Raw genomic sequence first — 17,477 nt, 5'->3', positions numbered from 1 at the left:
CTATTTATGTTGGGTTGGCTGTTCGCTTACAAAGTGTAACACTCTGGGAATCGAACGTGGGACTTTCTCATCAATGACAAGTGGCAAGGCGTCAAATCACATAGCTACATAACTACATCATGGTACACTATACAAAATCTTAAGAGATTCGAATTATCAAATAAGATAGATAAAATTAATAAAATGTGAATTTTTTTTATAGGAATATGTATTTATTATATAATATATTGGGTGTTTTTTTAATTGTTTTTTTTTATAGTGATAATTAAAGAATAAATGTTTAAACAACAGAAACTGGTTTGTCATTCCTAATATATTCTTCAAAATGTTTATCTTCCAACAGAGCTGGATCGAAGTCATTTATAATCTGACTTAGTAATGGATTATCCAACATGGTCGTGTGATTTCCTTCAATAACCTTGAGCGTTACTTTACCAGAAGTCAACAACGATATGCAATAGTCTTCATCAATATCATGCAGTGAAACCTCAGTCGGACGGACTAGTGTAATTGGTGACTTAATTTTTCTTATACTATCCAAATCAAAGGAAGAGGCCATTTTAACTCTTTTAAACATGGCATGTACCATCGTAGCAGAGTATTCTTTGCTGTAAATGTTCTGCTTTTCAACATAGTCCATGAACAACGACATTTTTTCTGAGAGGGTGTCAAGTGTGTGAAACACTTCAGATGTGGATTCTTTAGTTTCTTCGGGGAATATCTGATTGACAATACTAGTAAAAATCAGGTCATAAAGATTGTTATCCGAAAAGTTTTCACCCAAATGCAGGTTAGTAAGCTTTTTCAAAAAATGTGGAGCTCCGTCCAACAACATAATATTTCCACGAAACCCGGAGTTCTCAAGCAACTTAGCTAGTTCTAAAGCTACAAAAGTTCCATACGAGTATCCAATTACATAAAAAGGCTCAGATTGCTTTAAAATGAGCTTAACTTGCTGAAAAGAAAAAAGAATTACAAAATTGCGTACATGATCTTCGAATAAGTGCTCTTTACCTTAAAACATTGTTGTGCTATATCTTTTATATTTTCCAATTGGGCGAACTGGTGAAGCTGTAAGACAACAGCCCTGCTTTGCAAGCTTGAACCTATTTGGTACCATGCACGACCAGCTGTTCCTTCTAGTCCCGGTATTATAATATTTGGAGGAAGACTCTGTTTTGAAGGAGCTGCCGAGGTCTTTAGTGGAATAATTGTTCGATCACAGTTTGTTTCATCGCCTAAGTTTCGAATCAGTAACTCCATTCCTAAAAGCTTACTTTCTGAAGCAAATATCATTTTAATTTCATTAGTATTCTCTTTTTCTCTAGCTTCAGTGAATTCCTGCAGTTTTTGGAAAGTGAGCAAGCGTAAGTCATGTGGAGACAAAACTAACTCAAAGTCTCGTTCTAGGGTTTGCTTGATTTCTACAGCCATCAATGAATCCATACCCATTTCTGACAGCGTTGTGCCTAATGACACTGACTTTAAGTCTCGTATTCCCATAATGTTCATGACGGCATCAATAATACTTATATTTCCAGAACGCCCAGTCTTTTTTTCAGCGACAACCATGCTGGAAACAATCGGTGGTACGGCGCTAAGTAAATGATCCAGCTCCTGAATACACGATGAAATTCTTTGCTGAAGGGTTCCCCCTATTTCCATATCAATTTTGTCTTCTGCCATATCCGCCACTAAGCCCACTTCACCAACTGCACCCCATTGGATGGCTTTACCTGGTAAACCGTCGCTGTTGCGACACTCAATGATACGTTCCATTACAGAGTTAGCCATTCCATAATTAGTTTGGCCTGCATTTCCTCGCCCGCAAGACACACTTGAAAACACTACAAAATGCTCCAAATCAGGACAGGAAATCCGAGTTATCTCGTCCAGATGTTTTGTAGCAATAGCTTTTGGTGCAAAACTTTCTAAAAATTGATTAAAATTTTGGTTGGAAAAAACCCCATCTCTTAGCACAACTGCAAGATTAAAAATTCCACCCACTGGTCCCAATATAGCAGCTTCGGAAATCAGTTGACGACATCCATCTTTTGAAGAAATATCTGCAGTGCTAACAGCGACTTCGCAGCCATATGTTTTCCATAGCCTATTTTAAATAAATCACTAAGTAGTTGAAAAGATAAAACGTAAATTCTTAAATACTTACGCGATCCGGTATGATTGATAGTCTTTTGTAACTCCGCGTCTAGAGCTAAGAACAAGTTTTCGAGCGCCACGCAAAGCCATCCAATCAGCGAGTTCCATTCCGAAGCCTCCCAAGCCACCAAGGATTACATATGTAAGATCATGCTTAAAGTAAATTTGACTAAGCACTCGTACTGGCAAGGTTGCTGGATCATCCGGCTGTTCACGAACTTGAATAACAACTTTTCCTATATGCTTGCCACCGATCAAATGTCTAAAAGCCTTTTCAATTTCATGAGCGGGAAAAACTTTAACCGGCAATGGTTGAATGATCCCCTTCGAAATATCTAAATCAATAAGGGCTTTTAAATGCTAAAAAAAAAAAATTAATTTTAAGCTAAATTTGAATTTTCCATTTTTTTACCCAAATATCTTCATCAGGAGCCACAAGAAGGTTATCAGCAAGAACAGCATGGAAAGTAATTTCTTTCAGAAAGCATCCCAGTCCAAGCTTGGTGTCGTTAGCCATGTCGAATTTCCCAATTTCCAAAAAGTGACCGGCCTTACCAAGACAACGTACTGAAGCAAGCAGCTTTTCTTCGGATAATGAGTTCAACACAAAATCCACTCCTTTTCCTTTTGTCTCACGCTGCACCATAAGCTCGAATGATGTATCTCGCGAATTGCCAATATTGGACTCTGAAATTTAACCATTTTAATACATAATTGTATTATTAAATAAATTAAAACATTTTTCCAAATACTTTAAAATTACCTTTTAGTTGCGGAAAGGTCTCCAACAAAAATTTCTTTTTTTGGGTAGTACTGCAAGTTGTAAATACCTCCAAGTTGTAGGCCAATGCCACGCGTATAGCGGCTAGACCGATGCCCCCGGTACCAGCATGTATGAGTATGCTTTTTCCTTTTCGTATATCGCTAGACATAAAGAATGCATAGTAGACAGTTATGTATACCACAGGCACTGTGGCTGCCTCTTCCAACGACCAGTGATCGGGAATATCCCAAATAAGTTTTGATGGTTTCTCCACATAGGAAGCTACACCTCCTTTAACCACCATACTCATTATACGACGTCCAGTTAGCACGTTAGTGCCAGAATACTCAAAGCCCAGAACACAGTTTTGATCAATTCGACTTGATCCATATAACTCAACGGCTAAGCGACCAGTTGCGAGCATTACATCTCTAAAATTTAGAGAAGAATATGCTATTTTAATCATGCAGTTTTCTAAATTTAAAGGGCCTTTTATCCATTGTAAAGTCGATAAATCTCCACGTTGAATGACGTTTCCATAAATGTGATCCAATCTGGCCATTTGATTATCACTTTTGAGCAATTGCAAATGTCTATAGCTGCCCCACGAACCCTAATTAATAATAGTCAAACTGTAATTTCAATAGTTAATACATAAATAAGTCTTACATTGCGATATATGTTGAAGGCCAATCCTAATGCAAGCTGAGCCGAATATAAAGGGTGAGACAAATCAAAACCAGGGGCACTTTGATCATCAATAAAGAAACATCTTATCAAATTACCGTCAGGCTCTTTGCGCAAACAGTTCACTAAACCAATAAGCCCATTAAAGGTTTCGTTAAATGAATACACAATTGCTGGTGTTTTTGTGTTTATTGCAGATTGTAATACTGCAATCCAGTCGAAAGTCTCATCATGTTCAGATACCTTTACTAAAACTGGTTGTACAGTCAATTTTTTAGAAACCTTCTGCAATAAAACGAATGTTTCCTCATGTGTATCGATCGGAATTGTTGTAATAGTTCGAAATTTCTCCAATACATCCCACGCAGAATTATTAGCCTTACACTTTAGTCTAAGCAACATGTACCCATTGTCGACCAGGACTTTATGGGCAGTTTCAATATTATCTTTTAAGTGCTCTTTTTCAAGGCCCGTCAGCAAAACAAAATGACAATTTGTTTGACAAGACAAATTTCCGTTTTCAATACGAACTCCTGGAATGTCTTCCTGTTTTTGAGAGGTCAATAGAATGTAATCTCCAGTTATGACAGGCAAATCTTCAATTGATTCTAAAAATGAAGTTAACATGGGCTTTTCTCCATCCGTATCAACCTCTACTAACTTCATTTTTAGTGAAGGATTATTCTCAAGAGCAATTTGAACGCAAACTCGAGCAGCATTTTTCAGTGAAAGAATGCGCGACGGAGAAAAAGGAAGAAATACATATTCTTCAAGAACTGGAATACCTGGAGGTCTACGTCTTTGCACTGGACTGGCATGTAGTCCGACCAGTTCTATTCCACCTGCAATGATGCGATCGTACATGTGATCTACATACACATCAAAAAAGCGGTTCTCTGGATCCATTTTGGTCATTAAATTAAAATGATGTACTCCATTTATTTTGAGTTTCCGAATTTTTGTTGGTAATAAAAGATTTCTTGAATCAGTTCCCAGAATTTGAATTTGAAGCATTGCATCCATGAAGGTTACCCAATTATAATTCCACTCAACTTTTCCGAATAAGCCATCAGAGCGGGCCATATGAACAGCTTTAAATGCGCCGTTGTAGTGATAACCACGTAATTTTAACTCTTTGTAAAAGTCTCTTTTAGAAATCATCGGAAACTTTGATTCATTTTGAAAATTATAAACTTCTGGAATAGTGGGTTTTTCCGTTTCACGGATTATACCTGTGACAACTAAATTACCTGCATCTGTTATCTAAGGGGCAAACGAGTAATGTATCTTTAAAAATAAAATTCGAAATAAAATGTTCTTACCTCAAAATGACCGGTGCCATAGTGAATCATAACTGTTAGCTCGACTTTTCCATTATTCGGCAAACTTGTAGCTCTTAAGAAACGTACATCTTCGAATTCAACGGGTACATCCATATAACTCGGACCGTGATACATAAGAGAGAATGTTTCCCAAACATATTGAAGATAACATGTGGCCGGCACAAGAATTTTACCATCTATGATATGTCCACTCAAAAATTCTTCATTATCACTCGCCAAATTAACAGGAAAGACCCGCTCGCCACTGGACTTTGTTTTCATATTTTCGTATTTCGTCACAAACCAGTTTTCACTATGATCCCACCGAATAAGCGAGCTAATACTGGGTGTTGAGCGCGAAACCGGAAATTGGATTTTTTCATACAAGTTCGCGACCGGTAATAATACGCCATTTTGATATAATCTACAACAAGACAAATATTTACATTTTTCAACAAACTATGACTCAATTAATACATACTTTCCAAGGGCCGACAATAAAAACAACGTGTTGTTCTTGTTACCCCTGTTAGTTAGTGGAATATGTACACCACTAGGCATTGATCGTTTAAGAATAGCACCTAAAAGTCCATGGGGCGCCACTTCAATAGTCAAGGAATTTTTAGGGAGCAATGAAAATGTTTCGTTAAAAAGTACACTGTTTAAAAGGTTGTTGGTATGATACTCAGCAGAGCACAATTTTCCTTGATCTTTGTCCCAGTCGCTTTTAGGAATACTAGTACTTAACCATTTTATGGTTCTAGTCTTGGGATTTGGGATAATTTCTTTCATATATTGCAGTAATGGTGGGCCCATGTGTGCAATGTATTTTGAATGATAGGCAATATTTGAGCAGGGCACTTCCTTTGCGAAAATGCCTTTATTTATAAGTTCAGATACAAATAAGGAAACATCATCGATTGGACCAGATATTGTACAAGAATTCGGGCCATTATGACAGGCCACCTCGATTGACTTTGGCAGTATGGGTAGAATAGACTTATAGCCAATACCGACAGCTGCCATAGAACCCCTTATTTTTTCTAGGTCCACACTAACTCTTCCACGATAATAGGCCGCCAATATCATTTGTTGAGGAGTCAGTCCACCATCCGCATATGCGCAGCCTAGTTCACCCACTGAATGCCCAATAATAAAGTCTGGCTCCAAATTGAGAGACCGCAAGACATCTGTTAGGCCTATTTGCACAGCAGCTATTCCCACAAACGAATGCAAAATATTTTTGTAAATTTCTGGATCATTGGATGTTAGAATGTGTATAAGATTAAGGCCTTTCGACAGCAACGTCTGGTGGCAAATTTCAATTGATTCCCGGAAGCGTGGTATTATCATAAGTGATGCTCCCATTTCAGACCATTGCGAGCCCATTCCGCTATAAACCCAAACTATCGGGCGCTTAAGGCCAGTGTAATGTTGAACATCTTTTGCCAATGATTTACATGATTGAGCACCTTGTTTGGAAAACACAGCATAGCCGCGGAATACCATACCAGAAACATCTTCCTCTTGAATATTTTGAAGTAATCCAATAAATTCAGCATCTAACGGGTTTTTCTCCACAGCATTAAAAATTTCTTCAACTGCCTCCTCCGTCCTTCCAGCCCATGTAAGAAGACGCGGCACTTCATCTTGTGGTAATCCGAAATTATCTTTCGCCTTTGAATAACCCTTTAGAAGCGCATGCGCATTAGCTCCACCAAATCCAAAAGAGTTTATTCCAATAAAGGGCTTTGGTAAAGGAGTAACGTCTTTTACTACAATCAACCGTCCCTCGGCTAGGGGTGAAATTCCATGTTTAACTTCCGTAAAATTTATATTTGGTGCAATTAGACCGGATTCAAAAGCGAAACAAGCTTTTACTAAGGAACATATTCCAGAAGCCGCTTCGGAATGTCCAACATTTGACTTTACGGAACCAACTAATAGTGGCTCTTGCCTTTGACTGCATAAAACATTATCAATAGCTTTGCACTCTTCTGGATCACCGACCACTGTTCCAGTACTATGGGCTTCCAAGTAGCCTAGGTCACTTGGTTTCTGGTCAATATCCTTGTAAAACTGGTCAAGTAACTTCTCCTGAACAACACCAGACGGATATGTTATACCTTCTGGCTTATATCCATCGCAATTAGTTTTTGAATAAACTACACTCGCATAAACTCTCTTAGCATCTTTTTTTCTTTGCAAGAACATGCAGTTAATGGTTTCTGATCTAGTGTAACCACTAGCATTTTTATCAAATGGACGACAAAACCCATCTGGTGCCAAAACGCCAAGCCTTAAATTTTCATTTCATCAAGTTTAAACAGGTTATAACAATACATTATCTGACTTACCGTGCAAACTGAAGGGTTACAAATGGATGAAGCAATAAGTTTGATCCACCAATAATTGCTGCATCAATCTCTCCATTTCGAATAGCGCTGAATGCATTGTCTAGAGCGTACATCGAACTAGAACAAGCGGTATCTAGTAAAAATGAAGGACCCTCTAGTCCTAAGCAATATGAAATTCGGTTAGCCATCATAGCCCGACTGCAGCCAGTGATACCAAACCCGCCAGACGAAACTTTTTCATAGAACCACGTTTTCTCCGATTCAGATATACATGAGCCTATATAAACTCCGGTTTTTGATCCACGTAGACTTTTTGGATTTACCCCTGCATCTATTACAGCTTCATAAGCCGTCTCAATAAGAATACGTGTTTGGGGATCCATTGTATGTGCCTGTTTAAAATGGACTCCGAAAAACGTAGCGTCAAACTTTTCAAGTTCACCAATTTTTCCAGATCTTTTTGGTATTTCCGGATTAAAGTGACGCCAACGTCGTTCATCATCGTCAACCATGTCTATCTGAAAAGGATTAAAAGGCGGGTATTTTTTTTAAATTTAGTTTAGACGGTACTTTAAAAAATATGACTTAAATTCGAATTTCTCGAAATGTTCGCAAACGGATTAAAAAACGAATGGAAAAGTATAACAAGCTAACAACCACTTACAGCTTGCGTTATTGACACAAGCGAATTTGTTTTTGTTCTTTTTCTAAAGTGAAAAACTTAGAAAAGATCCCAAAAACGACAATTTTCTAACACTAAAACTTCATTCTCTTTTTTTTACATTTTGCAATGATAAAACGTGTTTATTGAAATAATTTTTTTTTCGTTTCCGAAAGATTCAAACGGATTCGAATTTCCCAGACCGGTTCCATTTTTCACTTCCGAAAGATTTGCACAGAATCTAAGTTCCCTCTGTAAATTCTCTGTTGACTTCCGCAAAAAACTCACGGAAACTTTTCGCCAAGCATTTGGCTGACGGATTCAGATTCGCAAGAACAGAAATTTATTCTTTTAAAATACTTTGCGATAACTTAAAGTGCAAATGATATTGTTACTTTATTTGTTAATGTTTTAAGAACATTGTTGCATAAAAAATTTGGTAAATAGTAAACACAACATTTAAAATATAAAACGAAAGTAAGAAAAACGAATATTTTCTATATTTAATATTAATTTTATTAGGAGGAAACATCAGAACAACAAGCAGGACGTCATATCTATGACGTTTATGGAGGAGATCGTGGACAATGCCTGGGCGTTTGTGAAAGGTGACAAATGAAAAATACAAGCATTGCATTTTAAATTTCGGTTTTAACTCGTTATTTGCCAAAAGTTTCAAAAACATTGCTAAAATCAAATCAACAATCTTTGAATTATTTCGGCTAACACAGCTGATTTCCACTCGAGTTTTTCAACACTTTTGTTGGTCAGTTTCCACTTAGAATAAGAAACTATCTAGCACCATTTGCATAGAGTAAGAAACTGTTTAGATAGAAACTATATAGATAGTTTCTTACTCTATGATTTGGTTTAGTTTAGATTCTAAACTGCTAAGTATTGGCCTTATATTATTAAGTATTGAAATCATACTCCTGTGCTTACGTTTTATACTATTTAATATAAATTTATATTGCATTTTTTTATACTATAATAGTATAAATTCTAAACTGAAAATTTTGACTTTTCGGTATAGAAATGTAATTACAAAGTATATGCTTTGTATTATTTAGTATTGAATTGTTACTAATTCTTTAATACTGCCTTTAGTTTATTTTCAAGATTGACTTTTTAATTTAAAACAAGAAAGAACCCTATAGTCGAGTTCCCCGGCTATTAGACACCCGTTACTCAGCCAACTTCAACCTATGTATGTATTTCTCCTACAATCAATCGCAGTTTAGGTGACGCCATCTGTCGAACTGCATAGTCAACACTAGAAGCTAAGAACGTGCAGCACCCCACACTCCACTAACATCTCTGTTATTCTCTATCTCTCTCTCTCTTTTTCTCTGCTAGCAGCAGAACAGCGGCCGATCAGTGGCTAAGCAACGGCAGAGGTGCGGCAGAGAACTTCATAAGCCCCATAACTTCTAAATAACAGCTCGATTTTATATTTTTTTTGGTCTACCAATATATACTTGTATGACCGAAAGACACACAACAATCAACGACAACTTTCTAACATGTCTCAGAGTGATAGTCCATACATTCACGATTTGCGGGCGTTAGAGTGGGCGATGCTCCGTTTTGAAATAAAGTTGCGCTGCTTAGGAAACACTAGAATCTGCATGCCAAATCCCAGATCTCTAGCTTTCACAGTTTCTGAGATCTCGACGTTCATACAGACGGACAGACAGTCGTATCGACTCGGCTATTGATTCTGATCAAGAATATATATACTTTATGGGGTCGGAAACGCTTCCTTCTACCTGTTAAAAACTTTTCAACGAATACAAAATACACTTTTGCTCTACGAGTAACGGAAATAACTATCCGTTTTTCTTTGGGTGTAGAGTTTGAGTAGATATAGCAGATAAATATAAAAAGAATGAAATTGGTTAAACAATTTGAGATGATTTCTACATGGATGATCTCATGATGATCTCAGTCGAAAACGCTATAAATATGAAAGAGCCGCTTTCCAGAGAATTTAATAAAGTTAAGTTGAAGTTAAAGAATTTAAGGAAATTGATTTCTAACAAACCAGAAATATTAAAAGTGGTAGTGGTGATAACACAATTTTTAAAGAAAACAAGAGAGAAAGCAAAACATTGCCACTTCATAGGGAACCCGAAAAAGGTAATTATAATATAATATAATTAAAAAGGTAATAAATCTGCAAAAACTTAGGATTTCTGAAAATAGCCGGGATCAGGAATTATCAAATGATGATGCCCAGGAATGGTCAGATTATAAAGAAAAACTTTTACTATTGGAGAAAATCATTATACCGCGATGGGTTCAAAGCAAATCGAAGACAGTTATTGTACTGCACGGGCTTGCAGACGAATCTTAAAAGCTATATGCTGCAGTAGTAAAAGCATAAGTGGGATGATTGGTTGCAATAGAAGCCAGCAAAAGCAAAGTAAATCCCATTAAAAATAGGAAAACAATTCCAAGACTAGAGCTGTATGCAGCTCATCTATTGAGTAAATTAGTACAACAAATTGAAGAGTCAATTAATAATGCATATTCATATTCATACATCCACAAATAAACAAGAATAATATGCTACATAGTTCGATATATTAATATTAAAACCAAAAATAAAACTTTTCCTTGATATTTAACGGCTAAGGAGATAAAATATGCAGAACAAACAATAACAAAAAAGGAGGAGGAATATCCATTAGTTGATTACAAAGAAACGTAAATCAATTCAAAAATTTTAAGCCGGCATCCATTTACTGATCAAGATAAAATTTTCATGGTGGGCGGAAGATTGCAAAATTTCAATGCCAAATTCAAAGTAAAACATCAAATTATTTTCGACAATGGGCATATCTCTGCATTAATTATGAGCATTAAATTAAACCTTGCATGGTGGAATACATTTAACACGAACATACATTCAAAGAAATTATTAGATATTTGAAATAAGAAATACTTTAAATAAAAAAAACAAATAAATGCAAGGTATCGTCAATTCACAGTACAACAAGTAATGGGAAATCTACCAAAATACAATGTCATACCTATTTTTAAGTGCAGGTAATGATTACGCAGGACCCTATTATATTAGATGTTCGAAAAATAGAGGTCAGAAAACGTATTAAGGGTGTTTATGGAAACAAAGGCAACACATTTGGAAGTAGTAAGCGATTAAACTTCTGATGTCTTTTTAGTGGCTCTCAAAAGTTTTATCGCAAGAAGAGGAAAATGTACTATGAGGAAAATGCACTATGGGCCAACGACCACATTTTTTGGCCAAAACCCATTTTTTAAAAGTCGTTAAATATATATTTTTTAATGGCGATGGATAGAAGTAATCCTAATCTTAAATGTTGCAAGCACAAAATTTTAACAGAACGCATTACTGTTAAGCTATCAGCTGTCAAAGTCAGCTGTTTGTGCAACTTGAAGCCAGCGCTGTTAAGTCGTAAATTTTTCTTCCAAATTTAACAATTAATTTAAAAGAAGTAAAAAAACCAATTCAAGTGCAATTTTTAGGCATGCAGCCCAACAATAGTGGTTTGTAATATGTGTTTGTCAACGTGAATTGTAGTTATCGATTGTGACGTCCCTGTTATTTTGTGTAAGTTATAACCCCAAAAAATATAAAAGCTTGTAGTGATTTGTTATTTTTAAATAGAGCTACAAAGTGATTCTAGCACTTTCAAACTCTAAAACTTGTTACATGTTGTAGATTATTCAATTACAGGGAAGTGCTTGGACTTATAATAAGGAGGTCTAAGGAATTTGATGATCTTTATGCCACAAAGACTCTGGTCATTTAACAAACTTTATCACATAATTTCTAGTATCACAATGGACTGGTGCGGAGGTCAAAATATAGCTCTCCCGCTCAGAGCAAACATATGTGGTCTCTGCCATAGACAAGACTAGAGTACGAATCTCACTAATGTTACTTGCAAAGAAACTAAGAAAAACAAGTTGAAAAATGATATATTTCTAGTTATATAGGCTAAAGATAACTGAAATCGGTAAAGCAGAACTAACGATAAACAAAATTTTCTGGTGAAAAACGTTATTTAAACTTTTCGTTCTTTTCATATGGGCAACAATTTTAGCCAAATCAGTAGAATCATCCTTCTTCAATTGGAAATAACTTTTGACCACACACGCCATTAGCAAGCGCCGGCTTATTCCCACAGCTTGGCGACAGCAACAATTTGAATTATGCACATAACATTTAATAACATGACTAACATTTAAGGCTGCTGCGTCGCTTTCGGCTTAACCAACAGCTTCGCCGGCGCAGCGTTTGTCTAAGCTGAATTTAAGAATATAGGCCACTCACTCTTGACATTTCCACAACAATGAAAAGTACAATAAATGTTTTTCGAATTTACCCAGTGCGTTGTTAACTGAAGGTGAAGTAAAAACTAAGAACTTTTAATTAAGTAGATAAAAATACGAGAAACTGATTCCTCACAGTTCATGGAGTACGTGAGAGTGATAATTGTAAGAAAGCCTTAAAAAAAATGAAAAATAAATAAAATTTTCTGACCAACAAAACACACATATAACAATAATAAAATTAAAAGAGCCTGTATCGCACAGTCATCGCGACCGCCCGAGTCTCAAGGGCCCCAAACGACTCATGATGACAACAACAGAAAGAAATATTTTTGTATATAATAAACTAACTAATAAATTGTAAATTTGAGCTGTACAAGAAGACGGCCAATTAGAAAATTTTCTTGAACAGGTAGACAAAATATAATAAAAAAATAACTATAATATAAAAACAAAATATTTATTACAAAAACAATATAAATATATATAAAACAAAATATTTATTAATTCTGTTATTTTGAGGTGTATAAGGATACGGGTCAATAAGAATTTAAAAAGGCAGGGAATTTTGTAAAAAAATATAATAAAACAAAATAAAAATAAAGGGAATTAAAAGCCTATAACTTCTAAAATTCTAGCTCGATTTTGAATTTTTATTTCTACCGATAGATATGACCAAACACACATAGGAGTCCAAAACCTACGGTACAACAGGACAGTGTGGGTGTGGAGTTCTTTCTTTCAGGTGCCGTACCTGATCGCTGATCTTTAGCTGCGACCCAGTTTCACTTGTTAATTGTTTCAAGGTCTTTAGCATGCATATCCGGGCTGCTGCGTTTTGCGCCTTTGAGGTACGCACCAACGGTTGGTAAGGGTCATGGAACAGACAGTCTGCCATCCAGATCAGGCGACCGAGACGTGGCGTTATAACCCCATCACCTCTACGTCAGAGTGAAATCTTCGGTCGGCGATGTATGTCCTCAAACGACTGTGTTTTCGGTCTGGATAAAAACCCACGTAGTGTCTGTCCCATAATAGGCGGCTCCGTGGTCTGCATCTGAACTCTGATGTGGCGGGGGTTACGAAATTACATTTTTTTACAAAGAAATTATACACCGTCAGAGGAATCGTTTGACAACGTTTTAATGTTCATACATTAATCTTGGTTAGCACATTTTTCAGGACTTTACATCGATAATTACAATTAAGATAGTATTGCGAATATTGCCTTTCACGCAGGATGAGTATACCTCGTAAAGCGTGTAGCTGCCAAAATCTCCATCCAACTGCAACAATCACGTTTTCGTCTTTATAAGCAATTCTCTGGCTACAATCTATCGTAGGGATTCGCTATTATATGGTCTTGTTACGAAATTATAATTATATGCATGAAAACTCGATATTTTATTTTTTTTTTATTACATTAATTCTTATAAAAAAAACAGAAAGTTTTGTATTGCAAAAATCCTACTATAGATCTAAAAGGATCGTACTGTTGCATATAAACGGTTGAAGTATGAAGTGTGGTTCACGTTTATAAAAAGCGTGTTTCGAGAAAAAAGCGTTAGAAATTTTTATACATGGTGATGAGTGTTCGAAGTAATGCTACAGTTTATTAGCTAAAATGCTTCCTGATCGTATCGGAAAGGCGGATTAAGCATTTTAGCTATTAAAAAAAAATACGTTTTTAAAAAACTCCAATGTTGCGTTATCCTTGAACCACCAAGCTAAAAGGGAAGGTACGATCCAGAAGGGCCCTCGGCCTTTAGGAAAAGTAACCGGCTCATGCGGCTTATCCCCGATTCATACCCGGGGTGGCACATTGGAGCAAAGTATGGTTAAAGAGCTTTGGGACACCAACACCCCAAAAGAGTCTTGGATGAGCCAGGAAACGAGAGAAACGAGTGGAGCACGAAGCATCAGACAGGCAGCAAAAAATGCCTTCCGGCTGCAGTGCGCAGGACCTGCTCCCGCAGACTGTTCGAGATCTAGGCTTGAAGGTAGCAATACTAAGTGAACCATACAAGGCCGGAAATGACCATTGATGTGCCGTAGCTAACCAACATCCGGGCGCCGAGGTGTTCGTTCCCGCAAAATAGAGTGTATAGCTGCTACCTGGCCGCGAGCGTCTCCCTGGAGTCCTTCAATCGACCTCTGCAGCGATCTCCGAGGGCGGACCAAAGTAGTGGTTCGAGGGGACTTCAATGCCTGAGCTGAGCATGCAAACAAGACGGCTCGGTTAGAGAAAGCCTGCGATCAAAGCATGAACCAGCGAAGGACATGCCGCAAGCACCATTCCTGGACCGAGGAAATTGCGAGTCTGCGAAAGACCTGCCTTTGAGCAAGGAGGTTGGTCCAGTGAGCGAGGGTCACATGGAACCTGGATACACTCAACGAAAGGTTCAAGACTGCACGCACTCCATTCCCCGATAAGGTGTCGAGTCGAAGATTTAATATGCCCTATCACGGAGACAGAACTTCTAGTGGCTGCAAGGAGTCTAACGCCACATCAAGGTCCTGATTTCTCTCCAACCGAAGGCGAGTAAGGAACGGTGAGGCCATCCTTGCATTAAGTCGTGGGTAAACCGCAAGCATGGACAGACAGAAGAATTGTTGTTATTAAAGGAATGTAAAACAAGAAAGGAAGCAAACTTCGGCAAGCCGAAGTTCATATACCCTTGCAGCTATTGCAAAAATTAAACATTCATGAAAACATTAAACTTATCATTTACTTGCGTATATGTCTAAAAACATTGAAGCTATAATGATTTGCAGCTCAATTATTTGATAGTTCCTATGGCAGCAATATTTATTTTTAATAAAATGTAAAGTGTAATTCTGAACTTTCAAATTATTAATTAATCAAAAAAGAATTTCTAAAAAAAATTACAAAATAAAACAGTTAAATTAAAAAAAATTTTATTCAATATTTTTATTGTTCCCATGGGAGCTTTATGTTATAGTCGTCCGATTTTTATGACATTTAAATCGTAATTCTGAAATATTTAACCATTACTATATCTCGAAAAACTAAGAAAAGTAATAATTTTTTTTTTTCCGATTGTTCCTATGGGAGTTATATGCTATAGTCGTCCGATACGGCTCGTTCCGACTTATATACTAAATGCAGTAGTAAGATAGATAAAAATCGACATAATTGATTTTAAAACACAAGAATTGGAAATACCCAACATGGGTTTTATAGATACAAAATTTGTCGATTCTACGGCAAATTTTATAAATAAAATCACAGAAAATTGACATGGACACTAATATAAAACTATTTATAACAATCATTATAATTTTATGTGGAAATATTATTTTTTAATCTTTGTATAGTTCCCACAACAAATTTATTAAAAAGAGATATCATAGCCATGCAAATATTCTAAAGCAGATTTGAATTTTTATTAAAAAAAATAACAAAAAAATAAAAGTTATTATAAGTAAAGAAAATTCAAACCCAATCTAATTTAAAACATATATGTCCACACCCGAAATTATTGAGGGGATATATAACAGAGACCTCAGTTTCAGAGATAGAATTCTACACCTGGTCTCAACAACCCCCATAAATGTATTAGAACTTGAATATAGTTATATGGATATGTATAGATTAGACTTATCCCCTATGAGAATAGTGATTTCAACAACTAAAGCAGTTACAGTTATGTCTGTAGTAAAAGAAAAAATTTTTTTCGTAATTTCTGTTTACGTTACGCATTGCGCATAACAGCACTGGATGGTGCACTTAACAGTACCACAAATCCATTTTCTGTCAATATCTAAGACGACTCACGCCAGGACCGGATCCATCGCTAAGCTTATTCTACTCAACGAAAACTAATTCCAAGAACTGGTCGCGCTTTTATCCGATCCTTACTAGTTTTTACTTTCTACGATCATTTATACCAAATTAACTCATTGACATAGCTTGAACATCAAACATTGTGTTCTTTTCTAAGCAACAACAGCAAAGTCCCCTGAACAGGTATCTGCTTATCATTAATTGCCGAAAAACCATCGACGCAGTCACAACAAGAATTTATAGTTTTTAAAAAACCATAGTATGGAATGGAATGAATTATGCAAGTTAGCGGAACAAGCATAAATTCGATAAGTCATATAAGTCGTTAGCACAGAAAAGGCCCACTTCAAAAGCCACGGCGACAAAACGTGCGCCAATTTTAGTAGAGTGTTTTAACGAGACACGAACAAAACAAAATGCAAATAGAAAAACCATTAACAAAAAACATTAGACAGAGGTATCAAGGTTTTTGAACAGGTTTCGAAAAAACTTGATATCAGTAAAAGATAAATTTCATATTAAATATTAACTATTAACTAAACAACTCTTAATCATCCAAACGAGAAGAAGCTGATCTAGAAAAGCAACACAATTCTGAATCAGAGGAGGAGGAATATTCAGGACTCAGATTTAGAATCAGTTGAACATAAGCACATAATATGGCAGACGAAACCGTTGCCCAACGGGCATATATTAAAGTAATTGCTCATGCTGTACCAGAATTTAAAGGAAGGAAAATAAACCTTCAAAGATTTATTACGGCAGTTCAGCTAGTTAATATGACAAAAGCACCAGATAAACAATTCGCTGTACAGGTAATTAGGTCCAAAATAATTGGGCCAACTCTGCACAAGGTTAGTAACGAAACTATTATCGATGCAATCACTAACAAGTTGCAACACACTATAGTAGGGTAAAGGGTTCTGCCACCCAATTTACTATTGAAGTTGAAAGTCTGAGAAAATTGTTGAAATCTGCTTATATTGATGAGGGATTTCCTTATGGACATGCGGCTAAGTTCAGCACCAAGGAAGCTATTCGAGTCAGGACGAAAAATACTTGAATATGGAATACTTGAAGTTGGAATATTTACCACAATGAATAAAGCTGTGAGCAAATACATAAATGGCACAGAATTGGCTGACAATGCGAGCTCCATCTTCTAAACTCGAAGCGTTCATGCTCACCGCGGTAACTATAACATAGGAAATTATCGTGGAAGAGGCGATGGCCGTCTGTCCGTCCGTATATATTAAATTTCTTTATATTTAACTTTGCTGTTTCTTAATTTTTTTATTAGTTCTTCGAGATATAGTAATGGTTAAATATTTCAGAATTACGGTTTAAATTTCATCATAATCGGACGACTATAACTTAAAGCTTCCATGGGAACAATAAA

At 36.3% G+C, this 17,477-nt stretch overlaps 1 protein-coding gene across 1 annotated transcript in view; it reads right to left on the bottom strand.

The window, feature by feature from the left end:
* Positions 1 to 210: 210 nt before the first annotated feature.
* LOC108140347 (fatty acid synthase) overlaps positions 211 to 17,477 on the bottom strand; it is a 40,666-nt gene continuing 23,399 nt past the window's right edge. Inside the window, exons 2-10 of the mRNA XM_017263038.2 lie at positions 7,290 to 7,807; positions 5,414 to 7,231; positions 4,933 to 5,356; positions 3,593 to 4,873; positions 2,924 to 3,536; positions 2,573 to 2,847; positions 2,171 to 2,520; positions 1,015 to 2,110; positions 211 to 955 (exon numbers count right to left, since the gene is read on the bottom strand). Coding sequence (XP_017118527.1) covers positions 281 to 955; positions 1,015 to 2,110; positions 2,171 to 2,520; positions 2,573 to 2,847; positions 2,924 to 3,536; positions 3,593 to 4,873; positions 4,933 to 5,356; positions 5,414 to 7,231; positions 7,290 to 7,807 — 7,050 coding nt within the window. The 3' untranslated portion in view covers positions 211 to 280. The remainder of the gene's footprint in view (positions 956 to 1,014; positions 2,111 to 2,170; positions 2,521 to 2,572; positions 2,848 to 2,923; positions 3,537 to 3,592; positions 4,874 to 4,932; positions 5,357 to 5,413; positions 7,232 to 7,289; positions 7,808 to 17,477) is intronic.

The sequence above is a fragment of the Drosophila elegans genome, unplaced genomic scaffold (assembly GCF_018152505.1).
Source record: "Drosophila elegans isolate 14027-0461.03 unplaced genomic scaffold, ASM1815250v1 contig_476, whole genome shotgun sequence".
Classification (NCBI taxonomy): domain Eukaryota; kingdom Metazoa; phylum Arthropoda; class Insecta; order Diptera; family Drosophilidae; genus Drosophila; species Drosophila elegans.
The sequence above is the reverse complement of the archived record's forward strand: the minus strand, read 5'-3'. Positions and strand labels throughout refer to the sequence as shown.